Source organism: Cyclopterus lumpus, chromosome 6 (assembly GCF_009769545.1).
Source record: "Cyclopterus lumpus isolate fCycLum1 chromosome 6, fCycLum1.pri, whole genome shotgun sequence".
Taxonomy (NCBI): domain Eukaryota; kingdom Metazoa; phylum Chordata; class Actinopteri; order Perciformes; family Cyclopteridae; genus Cyclopterus; species Cyclopterus lumpus.
The window spans coordinates 9128931-9156072 of record NC_046971.1 but is presented as its reverse complement, the minus strand read 5'-3'; the positions used below and the strand labels follow the sequence as shown (position 1 = coordinate 9156072).

General features: G+C 44.5%; 1 protein-coding gene across 1 annotated transcript in view; it reads left to right on the top strand.

Moving 5' to 3' along the window:
- The first annotated feature begins 271 nt into the window (after positions 1-271).
- The window catches only part of reln (reelin), an 87036-nt gene continuing 60165 nt past the window's right edge, over positions 272-27142 (top strand). The window contains exons 1-3 of the mRNA XM_034534563.1: positions 272-515; positions 5850-6095; positions 17757-17864. Coding sequence (XP_034390454.1) covers positions 272-515; positions 5850-6095; positions 17757-17864 — 598 coding nt within the window. The remainder of the gene's footprint in view (positions 516-5849; positions 6096-17756; positions 17865-27142) is intronic.

Here is a 27142-nt window from a genome sequence, read left to right as displayed (position 1 = left end):
GAAGGTAGGACAGGGAGAGGAAGCAGAAGAACAGAGCTGGACAGTTTTCCTGACGGCCAAGCCCACACACTCACGCACATAAATATTGCACATACAAACACACACAGACGCACTTATTCTCACGCACGTACTTTTGGACTTCTGACTTTGGACTCCAAAAGCTGTCCTCTGGAACTCTACCTGTGCCTTCCTCACTCCCACTCATCACTCTCCTCCACTCTCCACCCACCGTCACCACTCTCAGTCCCTCGCTTGGTGAGGGCAGATGGCCATGGCGCGGGCCTCTCTCGGGGGTGCCTTAGGCTGTGCCCTGCTGGCCCTAGTCTTGGGGAGCAGCATGGATTTCGGGGCGCCCCCTGCAAGCTTCTACCCCCGTTTCAACCCCTTCTTCTTCCTGTGCACCCACCATGGGGAGCTGGAGGGAACCGGGGTGGCAGAAGGTGGGGGAGAGGTGCTACTCACCCTCGAAATTATGGGCAACCCCATCGCCTACACCCCTGGACAGGAGTACCAAGGTGAGCACACACCCCTCGGCGTCCACTTTCTTTTCGCTGCATGTTGACGAGAATGGGATCTATTGTTTTAGGAATTTGTTATTATCAGTGTTGAATCACAGCCAGAAGGAATGTGTTCAATTGATCTGGTTGTGATAATAAATGCATTTTGTATTAATGGAAATAGTTTTCCTCTTGTGAAAGAAATTCACTTTAAAATTATAGATATTTTCTTGGTGAATAGACATTGCTGAAATGTGCTAACATTTCTATAATTCCTGAACTAATGTGAAGTAATTCATGATCAAGAATTCGCGAGTACAGTACATTGTTTTGCGTCACACATGAGGAACCGCTGTGGTGTGTGCAGTTGGGAGGGTGCAGTTTGTGTGGGGGGGCTGTAGTTTGAAGCGTTTATGTAACTGTAATAAGTAGTGACGCTGAGTGGGACTCCTGTTCAGTGCCGTGAACTGAGCTGTGATCCTGATGCTCCATGTGTAGGTGGCTTCTCCACAAGACTAACAGCGAGATCCCTTCAACTGAATGAGAGAGAAAGAGAGAGAGAGAAAGTGATAGTGGGAAAACGGTGAGTGCGAATGGACAAACGAGCACCATAGAAAGCTCTGAAATAAAGACTTAGAAATTAGTAAAGCAGGCGTAGCGTGTAAGAAGGGACAGAGATTAATGTCCCTTTCCCACACTGATGTGCTGGCATCTGGTCCTGGAAAAATGATCCCCTCTGACCTCCCAGACTGTGTCATCATTGCTCAGTCACTCACACTCGCCACTCACTTAACACTGGGGACAGTGACCCGCACAGGCCACCACAGACTCGGAGGTCAGATTCCCATGCAGCTATCTTCTTCACTAAGAGTTAAATATATATATATATTGTATATACTACTGATTAGATCTAACTTCCTAAATATCCACATATTGTGTGTATATCTTTTCCTAACCTTGACTTTTTTTAATTTAATTTTGTTCATTACTAATTTGATATGGCAGTGGATACAATGCAATACAATGTACTTGCATTGTTAACAAATCCATTATCATGGCAAATAAACCTCTTAATTTCCAAAAAAACGATCTGTGCAGCAGAGTTTGTATAATTGTATATAGAAAGAAAAGGACATGAGAAGGCCAGGAAAACAGAGCCGGAAAGGAGAGAAGTCTGGAAGAAGCAGTATTATCCTCTGTCTGAAAATAACAGCCCGGATCAACCCTTCAGTCAAGCACCTTTTAACTGGGCTTGTGGGGAGAGCGGGTGGGGAGAGATTTGAATAACTAGCTGGTGGATGGGATAGAGCGCATGGAGAGGTTTAAATAATTAGCATTAGAAATGTGGTGGACTGGGAGGAGGGAAAGATTTAAATAGGGCCACGGCTGGAATCGGATGGAGTTGGGGGAGATTTAAATGACGATGAGAGGATTGAGCCGATAAGATACCAGCAGCGGGGCTTGCACAGAAAAATGACAGGGTTCCAAGCTGCTCACTTTTTTACCCCGTCCCATGTTTTGGCACATGATGGCACCTCATTGTTACATTTCCAGGGTTTTGAAAGAGTTTGTATGGAGATTGAAGGATGAATGGCAAGTGAGCAAGTGAAAACGTGGCTGCCTGTGTGCTTATTGTGCAATCAGGAGCAATCCCAGTCCCTGTCTCTCTTCTCCACCTCTTTTATCTTTTCAAACCTTCATGATTATATCCGTCTTTAGATGTTTTTACCACAGTCACTGCCAGGCTCATTGTGGCAAGAATTGGGAGTTTGTTCAGGGCTATATATACATGTACAGGTGTTAGATTGAGAGTGAACATGTATCTGCCTGCTCCGCCTGCTGAGAGCAGAATGAGAGAAAAGATAGAAAGAAACAGTAAATCACATATTCTGGTGGTGTGAAGGAAAAGGCAAAGGAAGTGTTTGTGCCATTTTTTGCCGATGCTTCTTCTGCATGGTTTTCTCTGTGCTCTCTGGGCTTTAGTTTTGGATTACATTTGGTTTAATCTTCTAAAAGCAACGTGTGATCTAACCACTGAAAGAGCTGCATGTGGAAATGGTGGGCGGAAAGGCATTAGAGATGCTGGCCATTAGGATGTTGAACGGCTGGAGAAAAGAAAACTGAAGAAAGAGCGCAAAGGAGAGTAAGTGTCTCCGAGACCCACCTCAGTATTCGGTGCCGAGCCAGTGGAAGATTCTGTGTGGCAGAATTGTTGTACAGTAATTGGGTTTCTGACCTGACCTCACTGCCTCTCGCTTCTCTGTTGCTTTTGAGTGATAAGACCATGTGTGGGCAGCGCACTCTATGTTTGTGTGTGTGTGTGTGTAAGTGTGTGTGTGTGTGTGTGTGTGTGTTGTAGACGAGATTACTGTGTTTAGCTATCAGAATGAAATGGCCAAGAGAGGTTGCTCTACTCTCTATGTAAAATGTGTGAGAGGGTGGGTGTATGTGCAGGGTCGTAGTGGACAAAATGGAAACAGAAATACTGTAGAGACACTCTGAACTGCCGGGAAACCGAACGAGGGGAAATGAAAAGATTTGTGTGCCATTCAGACTCTCGGGTCAATCCTCGTACCAGACGAATGCAGACCAAGTGTCACACACACACACGCACACACACATACACACACACTCACACACTCAGCCTTATCGTTCGGAGGAGAGAAAAAATGAACTAAGGTCACACTGGGATTTGAGTCTGTCCTCTAAATAATCAAACAACTCTTTTGAACCACTTTTTCTACACTCAGGACGCAGTCCTTTATTTCAATAATGTCAAAGTGCTTCATAAATGTTGTCTTTGACCTCTTTTGAGCGCTGTGGGAATGTGAGACGTTCTCCATACAGCAGCCGCGTGTTTATAGGAACACAAACCCCAAAGCTCTGTTTCCAAACAGTCAATCAGAGTGCTGTTTTTCACTCCTGATGTTTCCGGTCCCTCTTCTTTGGAAACGTTACATGTTCATTTCTACAGATGAACGGCGGTGTTCAAGAAGCGAGGGTGAAGCAGCAGTGGGAAAACAGGAAGAGACAAAATTCCTCCAAAGAGGAATTTAGACGGTTTTAGTATCAGAAAACATGGCCTTTCCAGGAAAGCACAATGAGCAGAGGGGACACCAATCTACGGGGTTCTGCAGTATGATTAGAAAGCACAATAGAAAAGATTGGTGAAGGAATGGAATGGCAGCGCATTGTCCGTGGAGAATAGATGGAGAAATGGAGGTGCACATGCAGAAATTGGGCCAGTGAGGTCGATTGAGTGCCTTTTGTGTGTCGAGGAATTTGAAAAAAAAAAGTTCTGTCTATTTGATCCAAGTTTGTCGTGATGCGTGGCACACTTGTGATTAAAGCTACTGTTGGGATTATTATGACGGTGGTTTAAAGTACACTGCATGTTTGTTTTTATAGCACCACGTCTTCTGTCTGGTGAAAAGCTTAAGTGAGTGCTAATGTTGGCAGTATTCATATTTGCATATAGAGGTTTTTACGTGTGTGTTACTATATGCAGGGTTATTGACGTCAGTGTAAAGCACTGAATGAGCCACTCACACAAGACCCTGCTGAGGCATGAAGGTTCAGGTAAGCAGCGTGGCTCTCCCTCTCATCATAGTCACACTGTTGAAAGCTTCAACGGTGTGTCCCGACCACAGTGCCACAATAGAACAACAGGAGGAGAAGAGGTGGTGCGAGGGAAAAGGACCGAGGGTAGAACAAGAGAGCTGCTCAGAGAACTAGTTAAAAGTACAAGCTGAAATGGACATTGCTAATCTGTCAATGGTCTACAGCAGTCCCGGTTCCATGGACCTCTTCATGTGCAAATGATTGAAGAGGCCCGAGAAACAATCAACATTTCAAGGAGATTTGGACGGTGCCACTAAATGACATTCTTAATGGGAACTTGGAGATAAATTCATCCCCACCAAATGCCATCAGCTCTTCCCACGATAACATCAGATTAGACATCGCAAATGACTTCAGCTGCTCTCCTGCCAACCACCAGAAACAACTCAATGTGCCTTGCAATGGGAAAGAGAGCATCTGTAAAGTTGATTACTTGTTGGGCGAGATTTAAAAAAAAAAAATGTTATGAGTGTGCTGTTGAACGATGTCTGTAGAACAACAAGTCAGTCATGTCAAATTGAAGGTCACAGACTCGAGGCCCCGGTAAGGCTGGAGGAAAGCGGGTATTATCTCTCCATACAGGGTCACATCAGCAACGCCACAGTGAGACTCCATGGAAGGGCAGTCGAGTCGTAGATTGAATACTAAAATGGCATCAATCTGCTGTGACTTCAGCAGCCCGTCGGATGTCATCATCGCCTTCTGCAGCACTTAACCTCGAAAGGCGACCGTTACGGGTCTGCTTTCTGACCTCTGACCGCTTCTTGTCAGTGCTGCATTGCTTGGAGCTCTGGTCCTACCCAGTGATTAGATTTGGCCGGTGTCCCGACTTTTCCCGTCCACCAATCTAGTTCTCCTTATGTATCTGTTCAGCTTAACTGTAGCATTTAATATTTATCTATTTAAAGGACCAAGGAAACTCTTGAGTTTTTCTTCAGGTGCAGCAAGCATTGGTCAGTGAACCATCAAAAGACTGGCCTAGTTTTCATCCAGTTTAGGGGAATAGGGACACTGAAAAAGAATGAGGAATACAGGGTATGGTTTAATATGTATCTCTTGTGAGCAAAGGAAAGGCAACTCGCAGATAGCACGAGCACTCTCAAGTGGTCCAAACCTGTGCATTCATTAGCTGTCCAGCTCTTCAGCCTCTCTGCCTCCTGCTGCTGTGGCTGAATAGGTCACTTCACTGAGTAGAGGGAAGTGTGTCAAGTGTATTACTGTTTGTAAGGGCTTGCTGGGTGTGTTTGGGTGTTCTGTCTTTGTGGACATTGAATGATGGACCATTTAAAGAGCATTGTATCTAGCGAGATATGCCAGTTTCCTCTTTATAAGAAGGAGCAGATGGGCGAGAAATGAGAATGGATATTCATTGGGAATATTCTCTTTGTCACAAATGCATGCTTGGCCATGCACACTGCACTCGGCTCTTAGTGGGTGATCCATCATGACATAGAGACAGGTCAGATGTTACGCTGCCTAAACACAAATGTCATAATCAGCGGGCTATTGCAATTCTTTGTGTCGATGTTACAACAGAATACGACATGATTACATGAACAGGAGATTCCTATTTTGCTCCTGTCAGGGGCTAAGTGGCTGTGTCACAGGAACATGCTCTAGCTATTATACAATACTGCATCAACCCATGACATTGTAATGATAATACAGAAAACTTGCAGGGTTGCACGCACTCGTGTGATGTGTCTCTGCCTTTTGTATTTCCTCATAAAGAGGCAGTGAGCCGCAGCAGCAGCTCTGGAGAATTTGAAGCCGAGATAGTTGAGATGGCCCAGATGTCACCTATGCGCTACATTTGTGGAAAATTGATTTGCTGCATCAGAGAATGGAGAATCACCTCGGATAACAGTGACAATGTTAGCCTTTGCCAGGCTGGTGCCAGAGTGATGCCTGCATGGTGCCAGGTGTGGTGGAAAGAGCTAAAAATGAAGGCAGTGAGTGGATCCCTGCCAGGCAGAGGTATGAGCCTGTGCCAGTCTTATCTGGGCAAGCGGCAATGAGAGCTTGCATTTTTTATTTTCAATTTCCTTAGCGGATTCATATTTCAGCCAAAACAAGAAAGCTCTTAACAAGCAATTGTGAGCTGTGTTTTCAGTAAGTTTTATGAGTGGGCAGACGAGTGGGCGTAAGTATTTTCAGGATGTTGGAGTGTGTGCCTGCCTTTTTGGGGGTATGCGTGATTTGGAGTGCCTCTGTTGATAATACAAGCTGGGGTGTGCAGATGCTAGGCTCCTGCTGTCCTATGTACTTGCTTGCTGTGTTTGCCTTGTGTCTGGAGGTTTAGGTTTTCGACAGCACCAACAAAGATTCCAATCCTGGCAAAACTTCAGCAACATGCACATCGCTCAAAATATGGTGGCATTATTAGTTTTTCCACCCCTGAAGCACACAGCTTTTGGTAGCATGTTGTTGGTTACTCATTCACATTCCTGTTGTTGCTGAAGATTGAGTTTGATGAGGAATTCTGTATCAGTCCCTATGGTACAGCACAGTGAGAAACAACCCCAGCTCACAAAGCCCACACAACATGCTCTAGACCCTGAGGGTGTGAGGATGAATCCCAACCACAGTGTATTTACTGCCTAAGTTTTCCAATCGAAAACACAAGGGAAGCACCGTTCTACTCCGTTATTTTTTATTGGCACATTACAGTTCCCCCCTCTTTTCCTTTGCCCCTTTGATGTTTACTTTCAACTTACAAACAGGTTTTAAACATAATTACAAAGGTTGTTGTTGTTTTTGATTATCACAGAAAGCCCAAATACCAGGTCCTCATCTAACATTCAGAGCTGCGTGTGTCTATGCCAACTCATGCTAATGTCCCCATCCCAATCTACCTCATAACAATGGACCAGTGTTCATTCTCCTTAAGGAGTACCAAGTGGCTCTAAGCCGGATTTTGAAAAGTGATGGATCCTTTTTAAACCTTTCTTCCCTCCTCCCCATCCTTCGTGCTGGACGTGTTGTTCTCATGGGGTGGTTTCCCAGCCGCTGTTGATTAGCGTGTCAGCTTTGCCTATGGCCTCTTCCTTTTAGAGAATGGAGCTCCTGTTGGAGGGTGGTGTACCTCCTCCTCCTTCTTCTCCTCCTCTTGCTCTGGATCCTCCTCCTGGCGGCTTCATTGAGAGAGCTTTAATCCCTGCTTGGGGGGCAGTGTGTCGTCTGTGCTGATAGCATTCAGAGGGCCTTGTAGCGCTCCAATGGACCCACTACAGAGGAGGCAGCGTGGTGCAACTGGCTGGGTGCTGGGCACACGTGGCGTGGCTTGGGCGGATTAGCCCCAGCTCTACCCCCCATTCAGCTCCAGCCTCCTTCAAACAACCAGGCCCAGTCTGCCCACAGAGACACGGCAGGCTGGCAGAGGCAGATTACACATCCGCACACATGCACAAGCTCGCTCATATTGCTGCCTAAAGTGACAGCATGGGTGAGGGGGTTAGTGTTAACAGGGCCCCTGGAAATACTTCATTCCTCTAATGCTCTGTAGTGAAATCCCACATGTCAAACCTCTAGCCCCGACAGGTCTGCGTGACACCAGTGAGCTCTGACTCAGGATTAGAACGTCCACCGAGATTCTCCCAGTAAAATAAAGATTAGTACATTTATCTTGCTTTTGAGGCTTTATCAGAAATATATTTGAAAGGCGAGCTTATTGTTACCTTTCACATGTCATCAATAATAATGTTAAAAAGTCTGTTTCTACCAAGTCGTACCCAGAGGAGCAGCATGTCTTACACCTCAGTGGGCGAGGTGTTTGATTGCATGTCAAGGAGTGATCGGCAACTGGAATTCAGAAAAAGACTTCACCGTTGTGCCTCACTATACTCAAGGGAGTCTGACTGCGTACATCCAACTTAAAGGACAGCGTCTCTCTCTTCAGCATTTTCCTGTCTCTCAGCTAGAACAGCACAATGACTCAACATAGTTTTGTTAAGTGCACATATCACTTTGTCTTGACAGCAGACGATACAGAGTGATAGTCAGGGAGTGGGCCTGGCTATCGAGTGGATGCAGAGGTCTGAGGTAGAGGTTAAGACAGAAAAGAGGTGGGGATGAGAGATGGGTGATGGAGGGAGCGTGACAGTGTTAATTACAGCAATGAGTGCATTCTTACCAAGCTGAGCTGGTGTGATTAAGACTGGATGTCAAGGGAAATGCTCCCCATTGATCCACTGCCAGTGGAGACCATCACGTTTTTCATTACTGCAACCAGCTTGTTAATTAGAAATCAATCTTTCCCCTCTGCTCTATAAAGCCCCCCCTCCACACCACTGTGTCACTTTCCTTCCACCCAAACATTCATACCCAAAAGCTATGAAGGCATGTCAGACTTTGACTAATGTCAGTACTTTTTCACTTAGTTGGCCATAATCTGTAATTTTCACGCCAAGAAAGAGCAGGGAGCGGAGAGCAAAATAGTGAGGCACAATATCCTGCCTTCCTTTCCAACTCCCAGGACGTCTTTCAGACCTTTCAAAGAATTTGCCAAACTCTAAATTGCTTGAAGATTAAGGACTGAAATGTATTTGCTGAATAACAATTATCATGTTGTCTTTCAACTACATCTGTGTGCAATTGTGTATTTGGGAGGATCAATGAGAGACCTGTTCTTCTCTGTGGAAAACTAAATGGGGCCAAATGGCATAATCCATGGCTCTTTAATCTATAAAGGTTTAGGGTTATTTTACATTTGTTTAAAAGTTGATTTATTGAAACAATTTATGATGATGTAATACATTACATTGTACCTGTTTTTTATGTTATATACAGTATATAATGGGTCACTTTATAGTATATTGTCCCCTAACCATGCAGATACACAGAAGTGCTTTAATGATAAAAAACATTGTCTAAGCAGGAAGTAGAGAGTAAAGAGGGTGTGGAAGAGATGCTGAGAAGGACGAAAGGAGTGGGGATGTAAAGTAAACTCCTGTATAAAGTGACACTTCCATTATTCATATTAGAGCTATTATATCTGTGATAGTGGGAACATGTTACTGCTGTCAGTCTGTAATACTGTCGGCAGCTTGAGCCTGCCTTTGTGCTGTGTGTATGTGCACATATGCATGTGTGTACAGTAGTAAGCGCTAATAGGCTGAGCAGCTCTCTGTTTCTGGGCAGGAGGCGTTCCAAACTCCGATGTTACGATGTCACAGGTAGATGGGCTTATTTGCAGACTGATTTTGTGTCTGATTTGTTGAAAAGCCATGCACAATGCATGTAAGAAAAACTAAATTGTTTTTGGATCACTAACAATCTTTGCCAACATAAAATGAGCACCATGTCTTTTACTATTCACAAGGTTGAAACAGTTCAAAAATCCAGATTGATACTCTGATAAAAACTGCAGTTTGAAGTGTCAGCCCATGAGGACGACTACGATGAGGCACCTGGTGCTAACTTACTCACTTATTCTCTTTAATCTCATAAACCTTAGTGAGCCTGGAATATGCAATGTTTGAAATAAAGAGGTGGAAATTCATCAAAAACGTAAAAAAAAAGTAAAATATGAAAATAAAGTATTAACTTTTTAAGGATATTTGATCTTTGTTGGAACTCATTCAATAGAAGCACTATATGTGATTTAAAGAAACATGACTGAGTAGGTCCAAGATATTGACATTTGTAAAGTTTGGTGCCCCTTGGTAAGTGATTAAAGACTTATAGACTGTTGTGCTTTTGACATGTAATGGAATTCATTAAATGATGGAGATTGAGATACTTGTTTCACTAAAGGTCAAAGAATTAAAAACGCAAAGAAATCAAACTTTTCTTATCAAATTTTCTCGCTTCCCTCCATCACATTATTGATGTATCAGCATACACACTGGATACTCTGATAAATACTGCAGTATATGAGGTTTCCAAAACATTCGGTGCTTTTTGATTCTTTAAAATAATTGTGCTGGAGACCTCCAACAATCAGGACAGGCTGGCTTTGGTTAACTAAGATCCCCTCTCCATTTGCCATGTAAAGAACTACTTCTTTTAATTCAAATGGTTCTTCAAAAGATACGACTTCTGTGGCCGGCAGTGTCACTTTTGTTGACATGATGTTCTGTCCCTCAATGTCTGTGGCCTTCTCAAGGTTTTGTCCAAAGTCTCAAGGCCCTGCTTTGACAGATGCCTTCCGGTCATGGCTCGCTCAGTTGTGAAGCAGTTTGGAGGGGGAGGTGGGGGACAGACCAGCTGTGAGAAGGGGGTGAAGGTCACTTAGGCTAAGTAGCCGGGTGTCCCTGAGAGGGACATAGCAGCCAGTGGTGTTATATAGGCTGTCATTGACAACTTGGCCCTCAAACTTCCTGTTTCCTATCAGAACAGCTCCCAATGGAGCAGGTGAGACGGAAAGAGAGTTATGCAACAGTGTCGGTCCATGACCAATGTCTGAATTTTTTCTGTTTGTACTTTCACAGCTGGCCTCCTGGTTGGCTCAGTGTGATTGGCTCTGTTTGAGTGTGTATTTCGGTGCAATTGCATGTGACGTTGACATGTCTCTTAACACATGTGATTAGATGTGTTTAGTGTTAATGAGCTAGCCAACAACAACAACACACACATATATATATATATATATATATATATATATATATATATATATATATATATAGTGTTTGTGTGTGTGTTGTGCATCTCTGCCCTGTGTAAGGAATTGTGGTTTGGGTCTTACCCCAGTTTTTAAGGCTGACTGGGCTTCCAGTGTTTTCCAACATTCCTTTGATTTTGTCTCGGCAGGCAAAGCCGTAGACATCGGCTTTCCTCTGTAACCTGCGTTTAGAATAAAATAGTTTGTATTCTCATGTTGAACACCTTGGCTATTCATTGTGTGTTAGTGGGTTCAGTATGGCTCGGACAAGTAAAGGAAGATGCTTTGCTTGTCAGGGCTGGATGGCTGAAGCCTTTTCTCTGTCTACAGAACACATGGTGTTGATCAGAGGGACAGCTCTCTCTCCAGTCCTGGCAGTCACCACGCGACAGAGGGAAAGAATCATGGTGTTCCTGAACCTTATTACAATGTAACCCTTTACAGCAACCACCAATTATGCATCTTATTCTGAATGATATTCCCTCTATGCCGACTGCTCTGTTAACCTAATGCTTTATAAGATGTCTTAAATGAGTAATTATGCAGGATGCTGTTGCTAGCTGCTCTGGGCCTCGGCTCTTTTCTTATCCAGTTGTCTTACATGTACATTAGATATCCTTACCCTTTCTCCTCTCATTCTATCAAGATTGATGAAGACATGGTCCATATAACAGAACTGTAGATTATCAAAACCCATTTTAGAGTCTCTAGCAGAGATCAGTACTATGATGGGCTCTGCATGCTGTTTGAGGCTTCTGTACAATGAACCATGAATAATGTTAAAAGCCCAGAGAGATGATTTTCTATCAAAGCCACTCACAGGTAAAGAGAATAGCCTTTGAGATGTCCCAACGGGATGGCCTTCTTCTGAACATGCAGTGTTCAGTTAGAAACTATGAAGAAATGTTCTGTCGTAACTGATTAGGCCTTGTCGATTAGTGGATGTGCCTTCTTAATGGGGTGGGACCTTCCATGTAAATCAAATTTCGACCTTTTGGCACATCACTAAGACCGTGTGCAGAATAATCTAACTGTTAGATTACTTGCCAATATGAATGCGAATGGTGCTATTACCCAGAAATCATAACGAAAGGAAAGACAATTTCAGCAAAGCATAAGAACTAAAATACTCTGGAGACTTTGGCTTTTTGTGGAGAATAATTTAAACACCTGTGCTTGTTTGTGCTCAAGCATGTGACACTCGCGCTCATATGAATGTAAACAGACACACGGATACATTGCATGGCATGAGAGCGGCACAATGAAGTGTGATTCTGAAGCAGAGTATGTGTGAGGAACAGAATGTTTGTGACAGAACTGCCTCTTCACTCCTGTTTTTCTCCACTGCTGTTGCAGGGGTGAAGCCAAGTTAGGCACAAAACGGAGGAGCACCTCATCAAATTGGACCAAGAACAAGAATAGGCTGCGCATTGTAATCTCTGGCAGTGATCATGAAAGGACCTGTAAACTGGTCCCCGGGGATGAATTGCTTTCATTCAAAATATGTTAGGGATGTTGCAGTTAAGCAGACCTGTAGAAGCTCAGTGGCGTATAGGTTGTCTGTGATCTAGTGTTTCACAGCAGCAGATGGCAGTGCCAGCAGGCCAGGATTGTGCCAGAAGGTTACGCAATGGAATGATGCCTCTAAGACCTGACTAGAACACCACATGACACATATATGTGCAGAAACACACTTCCCACACAATCTTCTGAAACTGTAGAGAGACATTCATACTTGCAGTTCCTCTGCATCTTCCTGTACTTTAAAGGGCCTGTCTTTCCCTTCTATTTCGGAGGAAATAGTGGCCTATTCTTCAAGGTGTCATGCTCAGGTGACTGGTGGTTTGAACCATTTCAGGAAGCTCAGAGTGAAGTGGCACCCCGAGACTGGCATGGCCACGGAAACAGATGGAACTATAGCTTCCCCATGGTCTGGTCTTCATTTCCTGGTCCTCTCTGGGGGCACGTGTGTGTCTGCCAGTGGGATATGGGTCAGATGGTCGGCTATCTTTATCCAGCCAGGAAAACCTCCATCCATTTGGAAACAAATAGGGTGTCCTCATAAATTAACTTGATTTTTTTTTAAAAAGGGGGGGATTTCATTGGTAATACTTTCTGTATCTCTTTTGAAGTGTCTTACATTTCAAATAAATAATTTGACTAACTATGTGGCTCGTTTTTTTGTCTGAGTGCTTAAGTGAGTGCGAAGTGAGTGCTACCAAATCCAATCTTGTCAGAACCTCTTTGTGTAGTAGCCACGTCTTTTCAGTCTTCCAAATGTTTTCTTAGACTTGTTTTTAGTAAAGTAAAGGTTATGAATGTGGGTGTGGTGAAGACTGGTGGGTGTGTTTGTACACAAAGAGCAGAAAGGATCTGTTCAGGCCATGCCAACCATACAGAGACTTAAAATGCAAGTTGCTGCGGCATGAATCAGGTCTTCTCTCATAGCTCCCAGATTTCCTGTCCAGCTCCAGCCTAGTCCCTCGCCATGCTGTTTTCTAAGAATGAGCTCATGCTGCTAAGCATTGCCAACCACAGTGCCGACCATGCTTTGCTGTACCTGAAGCGAGACATTACCAATGCTTTTAGGATACCACTGGGCCTTATTTTTCATATTTTTCATATGATTGCTGACCGAGCACAAAGTGTGTAACACTTGATTTTCACTGTTTAATAAACCTGCTTTCTGTTCTAGGAATTGGACAAAACCATCAATCAATCATGGCTGCTCCCTCACTGTGCGTACTATGAAAAAAAACGGGGGGGAAACAGATTCTCCGTGTACCTCCGTGCATTAATTTCTACAGGCAACGGCATACCTCTTTGGGACTAGTGTAAAACCGTACTCTCATATCTGATGACAATTTAAACATATATTCCCTAACTTCCTATAGGACCTTGTTTGTCTCATGTTGATGATGCTTTTCCAGCATTCAGGATGAGGTGACCCACTCTGGTAATAGCAGGAATCTTGATTGCCAGTTGGTAATAAGAAGTTTGGAAATACTGGCTGAAATATCAATCGAACAAATGAAAAGAGATTGGGGGACAACAAAGTAGCATCCCGCTTTTTTGTTTAGGAATAATATATGATGGAAAACCATTTTTTTTGCTGAATAGATTGTCACAGAAGATTAATTCCCCATCTCTGATTAGTCGTCACTGTGTATATTCTGTCTGCTTACTGTAAGCTCTGAGAGACTTGTCAGCAAAGAGTGTGTGTTTTGTGGGCTTGTGTGGTGGGTTGGTACTTTGTGCCTTAACATCACTCCTGGTGGATCCAGAGAAGTGAAGAAAGCCCCAGGCCCATCAATAGTTGAGTAGGAGCACGGTTGTGTGTGTCTGTAATGAGGCGTACCACATCGCATCATCAATATTACATGTTGGCTGAGGGCCAAGGGAGGTGCTCTGTGGTGTGTTCAAGTATAAAGTATGAGCGTGTGCATGTGGGCGTGAGTGCTATGCATACAGTGTAATGAATGTTTTTGTCTAAGCTAGGTGAACTTGCAACTACTGAAACTGGACTTGTCCAGGAGCATTTTGATGTCCAGATGTGAAGTTTAAGTGGGAGGGAGGGACCAAAGAGTACCTGTAGGTCAGTGCTCTGGCTCCTCAACATATAAACAGCTGCAAACTGCACATTTTACTCGGCCACCACCCAAACCCCTCCCCCAATACTAACCTGGCAATCAAAATAGACAGAGTTAATATACTTATAGTATACAATTAAAGTTGTGTGCATTTGTGCATGTGTGCACTTGATTCATAAACCGAAGAGTCTGCTTTGTATCCAAAATACCTATTTTAGAGACACATGCAGTTTCTTTCAGCAAAAGCCTCCTGTTTTCAAGGGGCCTTCATTTATGTCCTTGTATCTGTTGATCTATTGTCCGCTTGAAAGTCTTAACGGTTGAAAAAGCCTAAAATTCCATCCAGATGTTTGGATGAACTGTGCCTAATTCCTGGTGTGTTTGCACATGAACACATTATAAACAGGTGCACACACAGTGTGTGTACACTACACACATGCTCACACACACAGAACGTGCTAATGTGTTGGATGAGAGCGTTGGTAATAAGGTTCACCACCCCATTCCCTCCTCGTGGCTTCTCATCCCCTCAGCCATGTACTCCGAAAAGTATGGACAAGAATTTTAAAGGCTACCATCAAAGGCCGCCAGCCTCCTCTCTTAGATCTGTGTGTGTGTGTGTGTGTGTGTGTGTGTGTGTGTGTGTGTGTGTGTGTGTGTGTGTGTGTGTGTGTGTGTGTGTGTGTGTGTGTGTGTGTGTGTGTGTGTGTGTGTGGTACCCCCACAGGTGATTGGATCTGATCTCAGCTTATCTGATTGGCTCATCCGTCTGTTGCGTTCCGAAAGCAAGGGAGAGAAGGGTGTTAGAGGCCTGTCTAAATAATTTAGATCTTGCATTTGTATTGATCAGGTAGCGCTGCTCTCCAGTGGGCCACTCCACTACTACTACTCTCTCCTTCCCGCTTCGCCCCGGTTCTTGTTTTTTTTATTGTAACCTTGTGCCCTTAGCTTTGTCTCCCCCCCTCAACTCCCACATCAAAAAGAGTGCAGGCACACTGCTGCGAGGGAGCAGAACATGCATGAGATGGGAGTAGATGTGTGTGTGTGTGTGTGTGTGGGGGGTGGGGGGGGGGGGGGTGCAAGAGAGAGCATTTTTAGCATGATTCCTCAAACGGGAGTGAGGCAGAGGGAAAGAGTCTGGGAGAGAGGTGTAAGCGGTGAATAAAGAGAGAAATAGCATGGTGGAGGCAGAAAAATATATATTTTGTGTGTGTGCGTGTAGCTCATATGCCAGTGTCTGCGCTGGGTAATGGAGTGTGTGTAACCTTGCAGGTCAGTGGAAATGCAGAAATGAGCGTATTGTGATTATGGGAGCTGGTGAAGCCTGGTCCAACTTACTACATTAAATCCAGTCCATTACTCCATTACTACTGCATCATGCCATGGCCTTGGATCAATACAACAGCATGTAAACACTGATAACCTGGGTCACCACACTCTGGAAATGGATTTGTTGAATAGGTAATGTATTCAGGAAAGCACAAATAGCATAAAGAAGGAGCACATGTATGCTCAGCATGAGCCTGATAATTGCTTGTTTGAATGGAAATACATTTTCTCTGCCTTCTGTTGGTGATGCAGTTGTTAGAGGTGCACTGAGGAACATGGATTGAATATGATAATATATTGGTTGCCAAGGAAAATATCTCTTTCTCACAATACAGCTTCTTGTACATGCTGCTCATGCTGGAATAATATTGCAGTGCACACAGCACGAGAAATACAGATAGATTACTTGTTGCTCACATAGAGCCATTCATACAAAAGAGAAATATTTGCAAATAATTAATAATTTATATTATTAAGCTCCTGTTTACCCTGTTCACCATGTTTCATTTTGCTTGGATCATATGGCTTAAGTGGGCATTTTTTAAATATTCAGACAAAGCAGTCTTAACAAATATGTAATTTACTGTTGTCGAGCAACAACAAGCATGTTAAATACAGCATTAGAGTTGTATAGCTGGATTTCTGGTTAAGAAACCACATAAGGAGAAGGAGACATGTCTGGATATAATAACAAGAGTTGGATGAATTATTGAGGCTTTGATATGGAGGAGAAATGGGAGGGGAGAGATGGGCTGAACTGTGCTCTTATGACAAGGTGTAGCATATCCAATATACACAGACACACACACACAAACGCTGGGCGCCTTGTGTGTGGACGTGTTAATGGAGTCACCGAGACAGACAGGCAGGAAGGCCACACAGGAGTCTGCTCTGCCCAGACACCAAGCCCAGAAGAATGAACGCCCTGAAACCAAACAGACATGTTGCTATTCTTACGGAAAACACACCAACGCCGCGGGTGTCTCCCCCATTTCCCATTCACTTTGTCCCCCAGAAGCAGGGTGGGGGGTGGAGGTTCCAGGGTCAGGAAATAACAATGCCTTTATCTTTACCCACTGGAAAGGATTGTTTTCCTCAAAGTGTAAAAGTGTATTTTTGTGGGAGTGTGTTTTCCTTTGAGCCGCAGACTGTTCCCCAGTGCTCTGATCTGTCTGGCTGGAAGGAGTCCAGTGGCTGAGCTCTTGTCCTCCAGCGATGTAGCTGGCTCTGTGGTCCCGTCACTCAGGGCCTTTGTTTACCAGGTAGATCAATAGTGAACTTGCTGCTGGATCCACTAAGCTGTAGATCTGTACAGCCGGATAATAGACCTCTGGCAGTTCTCCACTCTGCTGCTGTTTGTGGTGACCTGTGATTAATGGAGACTCAACAAGGCTATCAAGGTTACAGACAATTAGCTCACCGGTCTCTTCTAATGTGGTTGTCAATGTGGACGAGCTTTGATTAAAGCACAGTGATTTGTTCAGGATGAGCTAGATTACATTGTTGAGCTGTTGGCCGTGAGACAAACTGAGGTTTCGGATAGTTTTTTGTTCAATTACCCAAAAGTGACTCAAACCTCACTTCAACCGGCTACTGTGTGTGTGTGTGCGTGTGCGTGTGTGTGCGTGTGTGTGTGGCATTGTTGCTTCAACACCTGCTTGCATATGTGTGCGCTCTCCTCTCCTGCAGGGCATTTGGTCTCATGGGCCCTCCCGGTAAATGGTCGCTTTACATTTCCATTTGTTAAAACCTGAGCTCTGTGCTCATTAGCAGCAGGATGTTAGGGACCTGTAGTGTGTATTCACTTCCAGTCTTCCTGTCCACACCAATGTTCATCACACCAACTAATTATCTGTAGCTTGTAAACGAAGTGTGAACATAACTTAGTACTTGCGATTTCTGACACCTTATCAGCAATAAATTACAGTTTATCTCACTGTCCTCTTGTGAGTTATCAATAAAGGGTCACTAAAAGATGTGATGATCATGTATTATATTTCAGAATTTACATGTGTTAAACAATTGCTTTACGATATAACCGACTGGATGTGGAATAACAGAAACACTGCAGCTTGACAGTGAATGTGTTAAATGTCTTCCTTTTTTCTGTCTCCTCAGTAACCATCTCTACCAGTGTATCTTTTGATGGTCTGCTGGTGACGGGCCTCTACACCTCCACTCCAGTCCAGTCGGCTCCCATTCCTGCTCCAGTGGCCTTTGGCTTTGGTAAGTCCTCATAAGATACCCTTGTAGGGGTTTTAGAGTTGTTTCCCCACCCAGGCTCTTTGTGCCAACACAAATGACAAATTTCTCATTAAATGCTGAGCTTTACATTTTAACACAAACAACGTACTCTTCGATAATGTTAATAGTACCTTAGTGCTGGGACTATGTAGTAGCACGATCCAGCTCAGTTCTCCACATCTGTTCCCAGAATGAGCAAAAGACCACTTCCCCTCTCCTGTTGTGACAGGCCGAGATGAATGAGGAGTGGGTATGATGTGACCAGGGTTTCGTTGTGTTTTCATTGATGCTTGAGTGAAGAAAAACAGAAAACTGAATATGAGATGGGGAAAGGAAAGGATATTGGTGAACAAATCAGCAAAAGTATGTGAGCCCTCTGAGAGACAAAACCAAACCTCAAATAATAAAGTAGAGAATATTAATGATCATCAGGTCAGCTGGTAAGATGTTGAGCTGCAGAAAAGTTGCAATCCATTTGGATTATTTTCTGTATCATTTCAATAGTAAGAATAAAAAAATTAAAAAAAACAATTAGGGAATTGGGGAATATTTAGTGCTATTGTTAGAGTTTTTCATATTGTATTTGCATCATCTGCACGCATGTGTTATCTCAAAAGTTATATTTGTACCGTAAATTGTTTTGACTAGTACCGTACAATGCGTATTTTTAGACTCTGATGGAGCATTTGGATGGCGTCCCTGCGTGCAGGGGTGGGGGCTCTCTCGGGTGATGGAGCAGCCATAAAGAAGTCCTGTGAGAGCGGGGCTACTGGCCCAGAACTGCTGCCCTGCGGGCTCACTTATCCTGACTAAGTCCACTGTTCTTGAGACGCTGACTTCACCCCGGCCAGAGCTGCTCCTCTCTCTTGGCAGCCCTGCTTACTGGGGAGGCATCCAAGCAAGGATTGCATCACCTTTACACTCTCATTAATTTGAAAAGTTTTCTACTGTGAGCTGCTGCTGCATGTTGTGTTTTTAAATAAGTCTGCAAAGCCTTCCGTTACGGCATGTGCAATCTGCTGAGCAGCCACGCCGTCCAGGTTTCACAGCACCAGTCACTCCGTTAGTCCTCAGCTGAAGAGCTCTCTGCGCTGGGCCTCTCTGCTTTGATTCTGCTGCATCTTCTCCCAGTGTGCTTCACAGACTGAGGGTTGTCATAAAGGCAAAACAGTGGGGTGATTCATTAGTGGGACTGCTGTCTCAAGTACACGTTTACTTTTCCTTTCCTTTATTTCTCTGTTATAAGGTAGATGATATTTCCTTGAGATACCCGACGCAGCCGTGCTGGTTCTGCTGACCATAGTTCATGGCAGGGTGTCACATCGGTGGAGAGAAGGGTCTCTGGCCTTGGGAGGGCTGAAGAATGATAGAGAGAGAGAGAGAGAGAGAGATTCATTAATGAGTTCATGGAAACCTGGTTATGCTGTGCATAAGAGAGCCAAAGCAAAATGATTTGGAGATAATACAGTGGAACAACAATGGAACGAGACACCGATTGAAGTCCATTAGTGTTGTGACACATAAAAGGATATGTGAGGACAAGAGGGTCATGTAACTCCATAAGGGAGTTTTACAAGCCCAGTGTTTAGTGTAGAGGGTCTTACATAGGGTGTGGCTCTAATCCCCCTCAATGGAGGCATGTAGGGGACACATCGACACATGGACATATACACACAGAGTTCAATAAAGAGATACCCATACACACACTCCAGCTGCTGGAGCAGCGCCTGGCTGGGGTAACATGTGGATGACAGATGTGTCAGTGCAGAAACCAACATGAACTTCAGCAGGGGAGTTCACCTCACTGCACACGGGGAGAAGACTAGTGGTAAATCAAGATTGCTGAATGCCTTTTGAGATTTGAAATAAGACTTTTAATTTTGTAGATCTTTAATTTCTGATGGGTTTATGTCAGGAGTGAGAAAGACAATAACTGAAATATATTGAGCGTAAGTGGTTTGACAGAGAAACATGAAGACAGTTAATAGGTAAGGACAGGGCTCTGACGAGGCAGAGAGGTTAGTGTTTGCACATGCTCTGTGGGGATGTCGAGCGGTTGGTGTGGTCAGAGCTATTGTAGACTAGACAACTGCACCTCCAAAGAGACAATTCCCCGTGGCCTTCAGTGTCACCATTCATTGCCTTTTTCGGAAAACCAGTGCACACTGCATGCAAATGCATGTGCTCTATCACTGTTCCTCCTCGTTCTTTGTCTTTTTTGGTTTTCTGTTTTTGGTCTGTCACGTGCACTAATGTGGATACCTTCACATGTACACACTCACACACACAGACACACACACGCACACACACCACGGCATGGAGACAGTGAAGTGAGCATTTATTGGCTTCCACTCCCTCTGAATAACAATGCACTTCACACTATTAGTAATAAAAATGTGAAGCTTTGAGGGAAATACATTTTTACTGCGTCACCAGGACACCCACTCGTTGTCGAATCAACCAAAACGTAATGGAGCAATTGGCGTGGCAATCAGTGTCGTCTGAGGACTGCCATATCCTTGGCTTCTGGGCTGAGTTGTGGCTCCGGTTGCCCAAGGCTCAGTCCTCCACTACCTAAAGGCAGGGGATCCCCCACTAGCCGCCGTGTGGCTAACCACAAACCTTTATGACGCTGTAATTGCTTTGCTATGGCGAGTGCAAAATCAGACAAACTGGAGCTAAAAACAATGTTATGTTTGGGAGCCAGGCCCACTTGAGAGAGACAGAACACAGGAGTGTAAATTGAGTGTGTTTTTTATAAATATGATCTTAAGGGGCCCGATGAACCAGTCTGTCTGAGGCACAGCCACAACACTTATTCTGTTTCAAAGTTGGCAGGAAAAGACTCAACATGTCATTGTGGGATTCATTCAGTCACAACATACAGTTAATGGGCGAGGTAGAGTGTGCACGGTGATATCGTCTAGCATAGCTTGACAACCTAATTGCCAACCAGAGACCTTTGCAACATGCTTTAAATTGAAGTGTGTGTGTGTGTGTCTGTGTGTGTGTGTGTGTGTGTGTGTGTGTCTCTCTCGCTTGAGAATTCCAACTTCTGCTTCGTGTTTTTCCCTCCTTTGACTTTCATTCCATTAAGAGCTCTTTCTTTCCATTACATCCTCTGGCCTTTCTGTCAGGAACTCGCACACATTTCAAACTTTTTACAATGAATACAATGACTTTTGTAAATTGTCGTCGTCATTTTGATTTTTTGCAACAGCTTGCTGTTATATGTCGCACAGCAATAACGAGGTGATGTATTGGACCTGGGCCTGTATGGAAAGAATTGTCACATGTGGTCTGATTTGTATGGCTCCCTTAATGGCAACATGTTTCCCCATCACATCATTATCCATTCAAACACAAAGACAAGTATTCATTCTTAACGTCTCCAGATATTCTATAATTACAATGATGAGGAAAAGGCACTTGAAGAAAGGAGAGCGCTTTGAAAATAGACAGGAGAGGGAAATGGATGGGCTAACAAAGTGTTTGAGATTAAGGGAACGCGTGTGAGTGGTGAGTGAGAGGAGAAAATTGGAGAAAGTGTGAATGAAAAATGGCAAAGAGGGACCAATGAAAGGGAGACAGTATGTGAATGATATAAGGAGGGGGAAGGAGGGAGAGAAGATGAGAAGGTGGCGTTCCATCACTCCCTCTGACGGAGTGGCTGATTGGTGTTGCCGTGCCAATGCTGAGCCGTTGAGAAACTGGTCATTGATGGATGGCTCGTTTGCCGGGTGATGTTTATTTTGTCGTTAATTTGCATATTTGTATGTATTTGCGGGCGCTTGGCTTCTGCTAGCAAGACCAGTCCCCATTTCAATATGATGGATCTGGCTGTCTGACAAAATGGACAGCTTAGTGACAGGGACATCCAGCCGACACTCAGTCCCCATGACGGATGGGCTCATGCTAACACACAGCACGATCAGAGATGAAATCCTGCTGCACCTTGACCTGTGGAGGAGGGGCCAGAGAGGGCGCCGCCAAAAGTGTAATCATATCATACACATATTTAACAGGACTCATGCAGAATTAGAAACATATGGAAATGCAAGGCACAATCATGAACGCTCTTTCCTTCTCATCATGCACAATTATGCATTCAAATCCTGCTGCACACTCATCCATCTCAAGGCTGAAGGTCGGCTGTCTGTGCCCTCCTGCCACTAAGCCAGATTGAATGTCAGTCAGAATGTCAGACTATGAGAGATGGCAGCTCATCGTGTCAGTATTTACAGAGACACACTCACAGGTGTGATTCCTGCTGAACAAAGCCTTGTTTTGGAAGCAATAACAGTCCCGGGGGAGAACAAGTGTGCTTCCGCATGCCTCTTCCATCAATGGCATGAGGAGAACAACTGAGATGGAGATACCGTGTAGGGAGAGATGGAGGATAAAGAGGAATTCTATAGAGAGAGGGTGGTGCTAGGAGGAGGGAAGGGGTTCCCATGGGGAGAGAAGCTGTCAGTCCCTAGGAGACTTCAAACGCACTGAAGCCCTGTGATCAACCTGCTCCTTGGCTCGTTGCTGACAGCTCCCTGACTGCGCCGCTTAGACTCCTTCATGCACACGCCCATACACACACACATACACACATACACACACACGCACGTACACACTTGCTCTCACACTCGCTGATTTATCCACTCATACCCCAACACATTCAAATTCCATTGACATACACACAATCATGCTGATTCTCACATAGAAGATGCACTAGTGTGACACATTTGCTCTGACATCCAACCTTGGACTCCCCCAAAGTTCGCCTGTTGCAACTCTGTCAAGGACACTGCACCGTCCCAAACTGCTCCGGATCTGTGGGCTGAACAGAGGCAAGGTGGTGCTGGCCGTGATGATGTTGATAATGATGATGATGATGACTTATCTAAGCCATTACTCCTTCTCTGCTCACAGCTGAGGCACCCAAAGGCAGATCCCTCCTGATGATGAATTCATTAGTGCAGAAGATGAAATGAATTGTCGGGTGCTGGGTTATGTATGGTAGGTGATTTGTGTGCTCTGCGGCACAGTGTTAGATCAGATTCGTGATCGGCTGGGTCGGCTTGCTGTAAATCTCACTGCTTTGCTAGCACAGGGCTTTCCCACCCTTTGCGCCCAGCCTGAGCCTCTCTTCTGTCCCTCACATTGCCCGGCGCGTCCTCCCCCACCAACCTCACAATGCCTTGAAGCTGCTAACAGGTGGCTAAACATTTGGATGCTCTTAGAGTCCAGAGGAACGCTTGAGTGATTATGCATCACAAGTTATGAATCTTCTTTCCATGTACCAAGCCTCTTTAGAGGCGAAAAGCATCCGCAACTTTCATGAATTCAAAGAGAATACAACGCAATCCATTATTAATTTAAGGTGAACTCACAGCAGACTCTGGACTAGTGCATTAGTGTGTGCCATACATCCCAACTGTGCAGGTCTTGTGTCTCAGGTGGGATGGTACAGTAGACCTGCCGGAGCACTGCTGCTGGGAATTACTGGTTAACTAAATGCACACTAGCTCTCTTGGAAAATATTGTCCCTTCTTTGAACTCCCACGGCTTCACTAGGTGTGCTTACATTTGTATGTGCTATTCAGTATGTGTGTCTATGCTCATGCATATGTGCATCTATTTGTGTCGGTGAGTGAAGGTGTGTGTGTGTGTGTGTGTGTGTGTGTGTGTGTGTGTGTGTGCGTGCGTGCGTGTGTGCACACGTGTGTTTATATTAGCTTTTTGTGGGAGCATGCACATGCTGAGCATTTGAGTGCTTTTTCCTTTCTTCGCTGTATTTGCTGCATCCACATGTACTGTATGTTAAAAATGGTCCAGGGTGACCAAGAGAGCAGATATAGGGAAAGGCGGGAGCTGGACTGACTGATAGTGATTTCAAAGTGTTGTGTGAGATGTTAGCCAGTTTTTATTATTTTATTTTATTTTTTTATCCTGCAGGAGAGAGCAGCAGGCGTAGGCTGTTCCTCCCATGTGTGGTCTCTCTTGAGAAGAGCAATGTTATTTTCTGCCATGCAGAGAGGTTGGTTACATGCCAGAGAGAATGAGAGAGGAGAGAGAAATAAAGACAGAGAGAGCTTTGACTACAAGACTGCTCCGTTTGACACATTTCTGTGAACACTAGTGGGTTTGCATCATTTTAACAAAGAGGCAAGCTGACTTTGAAATGTGTCTTTGTTGTGTTGTGATATAAAACTCCTTATACTCTATACCTCCACATGCACCTTGCAAGTGTGTGGGCATCTGTGGGTTTGGTGTGCAAACTGCGAGAAAGTGATTTTACAAAGCCTTCTCCACAAAGTGCATACCATCCAGGCTGCACTCTGAGGTCTATTCATTTTTAAAGTTCCCTTGCAGAGAGTATTAGAAAAAGTGGAAGTGCTCTCTCTGACTCTGTGAGATGAGAAAGCTTAGTGGTTCCGCCGGTTTCTCCCTGTAGAGCCCGGCTTGGATCTGGTCTTACACCCTCTAAAAGCCTCAGAGAAGAACAGGAATGCTCCACTGCCTCGCCCATTTTTGTTTACATCACATACAAGTTATCTGTGAACATACAAGTTATCTGATCCAATCTGACCCATATTTTGGCAGCAAAAATAGTTTGTGACCTTCTCAGTGTTTCGCCCTCCTAACGAGAGCCAGGCTGTTGCTGTGATTAGTTCACTGCCTCCCAGCACTCCTCTGTCAGCCCAGGCTCAGCTCCAGCCTCCTCCATAAACACATCTAGGTGCACACACACACATACTATATACCCACACATGCACTTGCTGCGCATGCACCATGCTTTGCTTCCCACTGGCTCCTCACCTGTCGCCCCAGGTCTCTATCTCTCATACTCAACATGTGTGTCAGGACAGAGCCTGAGAGACCCCGGCCTCACCAGTTAGTTTGTTTGTTTGCTTCATTGACGGGTGGGGAGCAGGGACGTGGGTGCAAGAAATTAGCACAAGTCGAATCAGATTAATTAATCCCCAGCTCAAACTATTAGCCGAGGAGTCGTGTTGAATTAAAAATCAAATTAGCCCTGGCGCCTGCTGTTAAAGCTGTGGTGTGTGCCTGCCAAGCTACAATGACACACACCCACAGAAGCCAGACGCTCATGGGCTTCACTGATGGATGGACGTATGGATGGATGGACGTATGGATGGATGGATGGAGTGATAGAAGAAGAAATTGGTGCTGGAGGACTGGAGATGTGGGGGAAGGCCACCCTGTGTGGTAAGCATATCCTGGGGCACTGGGGCTGGCTGCTCCACAGTCCTCACACCACGAGCACTCACTCCAGTTCGGGCTCTCAGCAACATTTCACCCTGATGGTTTACATAACACACGCACATCTTGAGCCTGGGACTGAACCCAGTTTTACACGGGCCCCTGTTTCTCAGCTTGACCGAGTTGACACAACTTCGGTCTCATTTTGGCCGTTAATACTATCAGTAATCACAATACTGTGCTCACCAAATGAATCGTTGATTTCTAAGAATGTGGCAACATAGTCTAATAATCAAATATGTTTTAAACATTTCCCCAGGTCAGTCAAGTTGGTGTGGTATTCTTACCAATTACTTAATGAAGGCCAAAACAATAAAAACAATACATCATTCGTAGCAAACGGGAATTTTCCTTTAACTGTCACAATGTATTGAGTGCATACACATGCATGTGTACATGCATTTGGGTATACTATATGTATGTTTGTGAGTATGTGAGTGTGCCTTTGAGATGGATGACAGAGCTGTGCAGAGACGTAGAAGTCTCATCTATCATATAGGGTGGGGCTCCAAAACACACAACCCTTGTTTGATACAGAGCAACATTCATTTCAATTATGCCACATTAGTTCAGGGGGGTATATTATGCTCCAGTAATGCTCCTGTATTCCATTCATCATTTACGCGTGTGTGACTAGTAGCTCTTGATCATTGAAAGGAAGCAGTATACCACCTCAAGCAATGAACTAAATGTTTATTTTCTTCATACTTTTATTATTTTTTATTCAGTTATTGGTTTTGATAGATGCAATGATGTATAGGGCACATAACAGAAGAATACGCAATAATTACATTTGTAGACTGTTGGTATGACATAATTCATCACGTATGACCATATGTTGTTATGTACAGTGCTGCTTCTCTTTCAGGTTGTAGCCATAGTGGCAGCTCTTACAATGAGCCGTGGCTTTGTGTGTTGTGTGGGTGTGTTTGTGTGTGTGGCCTTGCCTCCAGGAGTTTATGGATAATGGATGATGGCTGCTGTGAGATACAATGGAAGCCTAACTGAAAGAGCAGTTGTTCTGTGAATGTATGCATATGAGAAAAAAAATGGTCTGGTGCTGAGGGCCAAGGCATGAATACGGACGTTTTCTCTGTACACAAATGACTTCTTTCACAGACCATTCAATTAAAATACTGTGCACACATGGAAAAACATAATAATGTAAACATATACATATGCACAGGAAGCCTCTCATATACACACACGTGCATGCTCACCTACACACACATACAGCTCAGCAGACCTCCAGGTGTCCTTTACTGCCAGTTGAACTCTCCTTCATTCATATGGCAAACCTCTCCCACTCACATTTTCCCACAGAGTCTCCCACCCCATTTCCCCCTGGCCAAAGGCATCTTTCACCACCCATATTAACACACAGCTTCCTCCTGGCAACGCTGTGCCAGACCCCTGCCATCACCCCAACGCTGCCAACCCGTCTCCATGGTAGCGTGATTGGCAGATGCTGCGATGGATGCTCGTTTGAGCCAATAGCAGATGAGAGTCAGGTCGTCATGCGCCGTGAAACCGTGCAGTGGCCCGGCTGACCAGCTGAGGATGGGGTTGAGAAGAGGCGGTGAATGCAACGCAACAGGCGCACACAAACGCACACACACATAGCATGGGATCATTCAGCAGCACAAAGCATATGGGGTCCCTACTCAGGCTGTCAGTACTGTTGTGATGTATCATTTATGTCGCTATTGTGTTGCCTTTTCTTGAAACATGTTGACGGAGGCATTATTCTGGCTTTTGACAGATTCCCATACATTCACAGGCTTTTAATAACACATGTTAATGCTCCAATAGGTTGATGAAGAATTACCTAATTAATTATGAGCCTTAAATGTGCCTGCTCTCCAAAATGATCTTGGGTGGTACGCATTGGAGTTCTAAGTCTAATTTCTAAGTGGGAGAGTGATCACTGCTGATAAGGCTATTATCTGCCTATCTGAGTGTGCACATAGTAAAGACACACA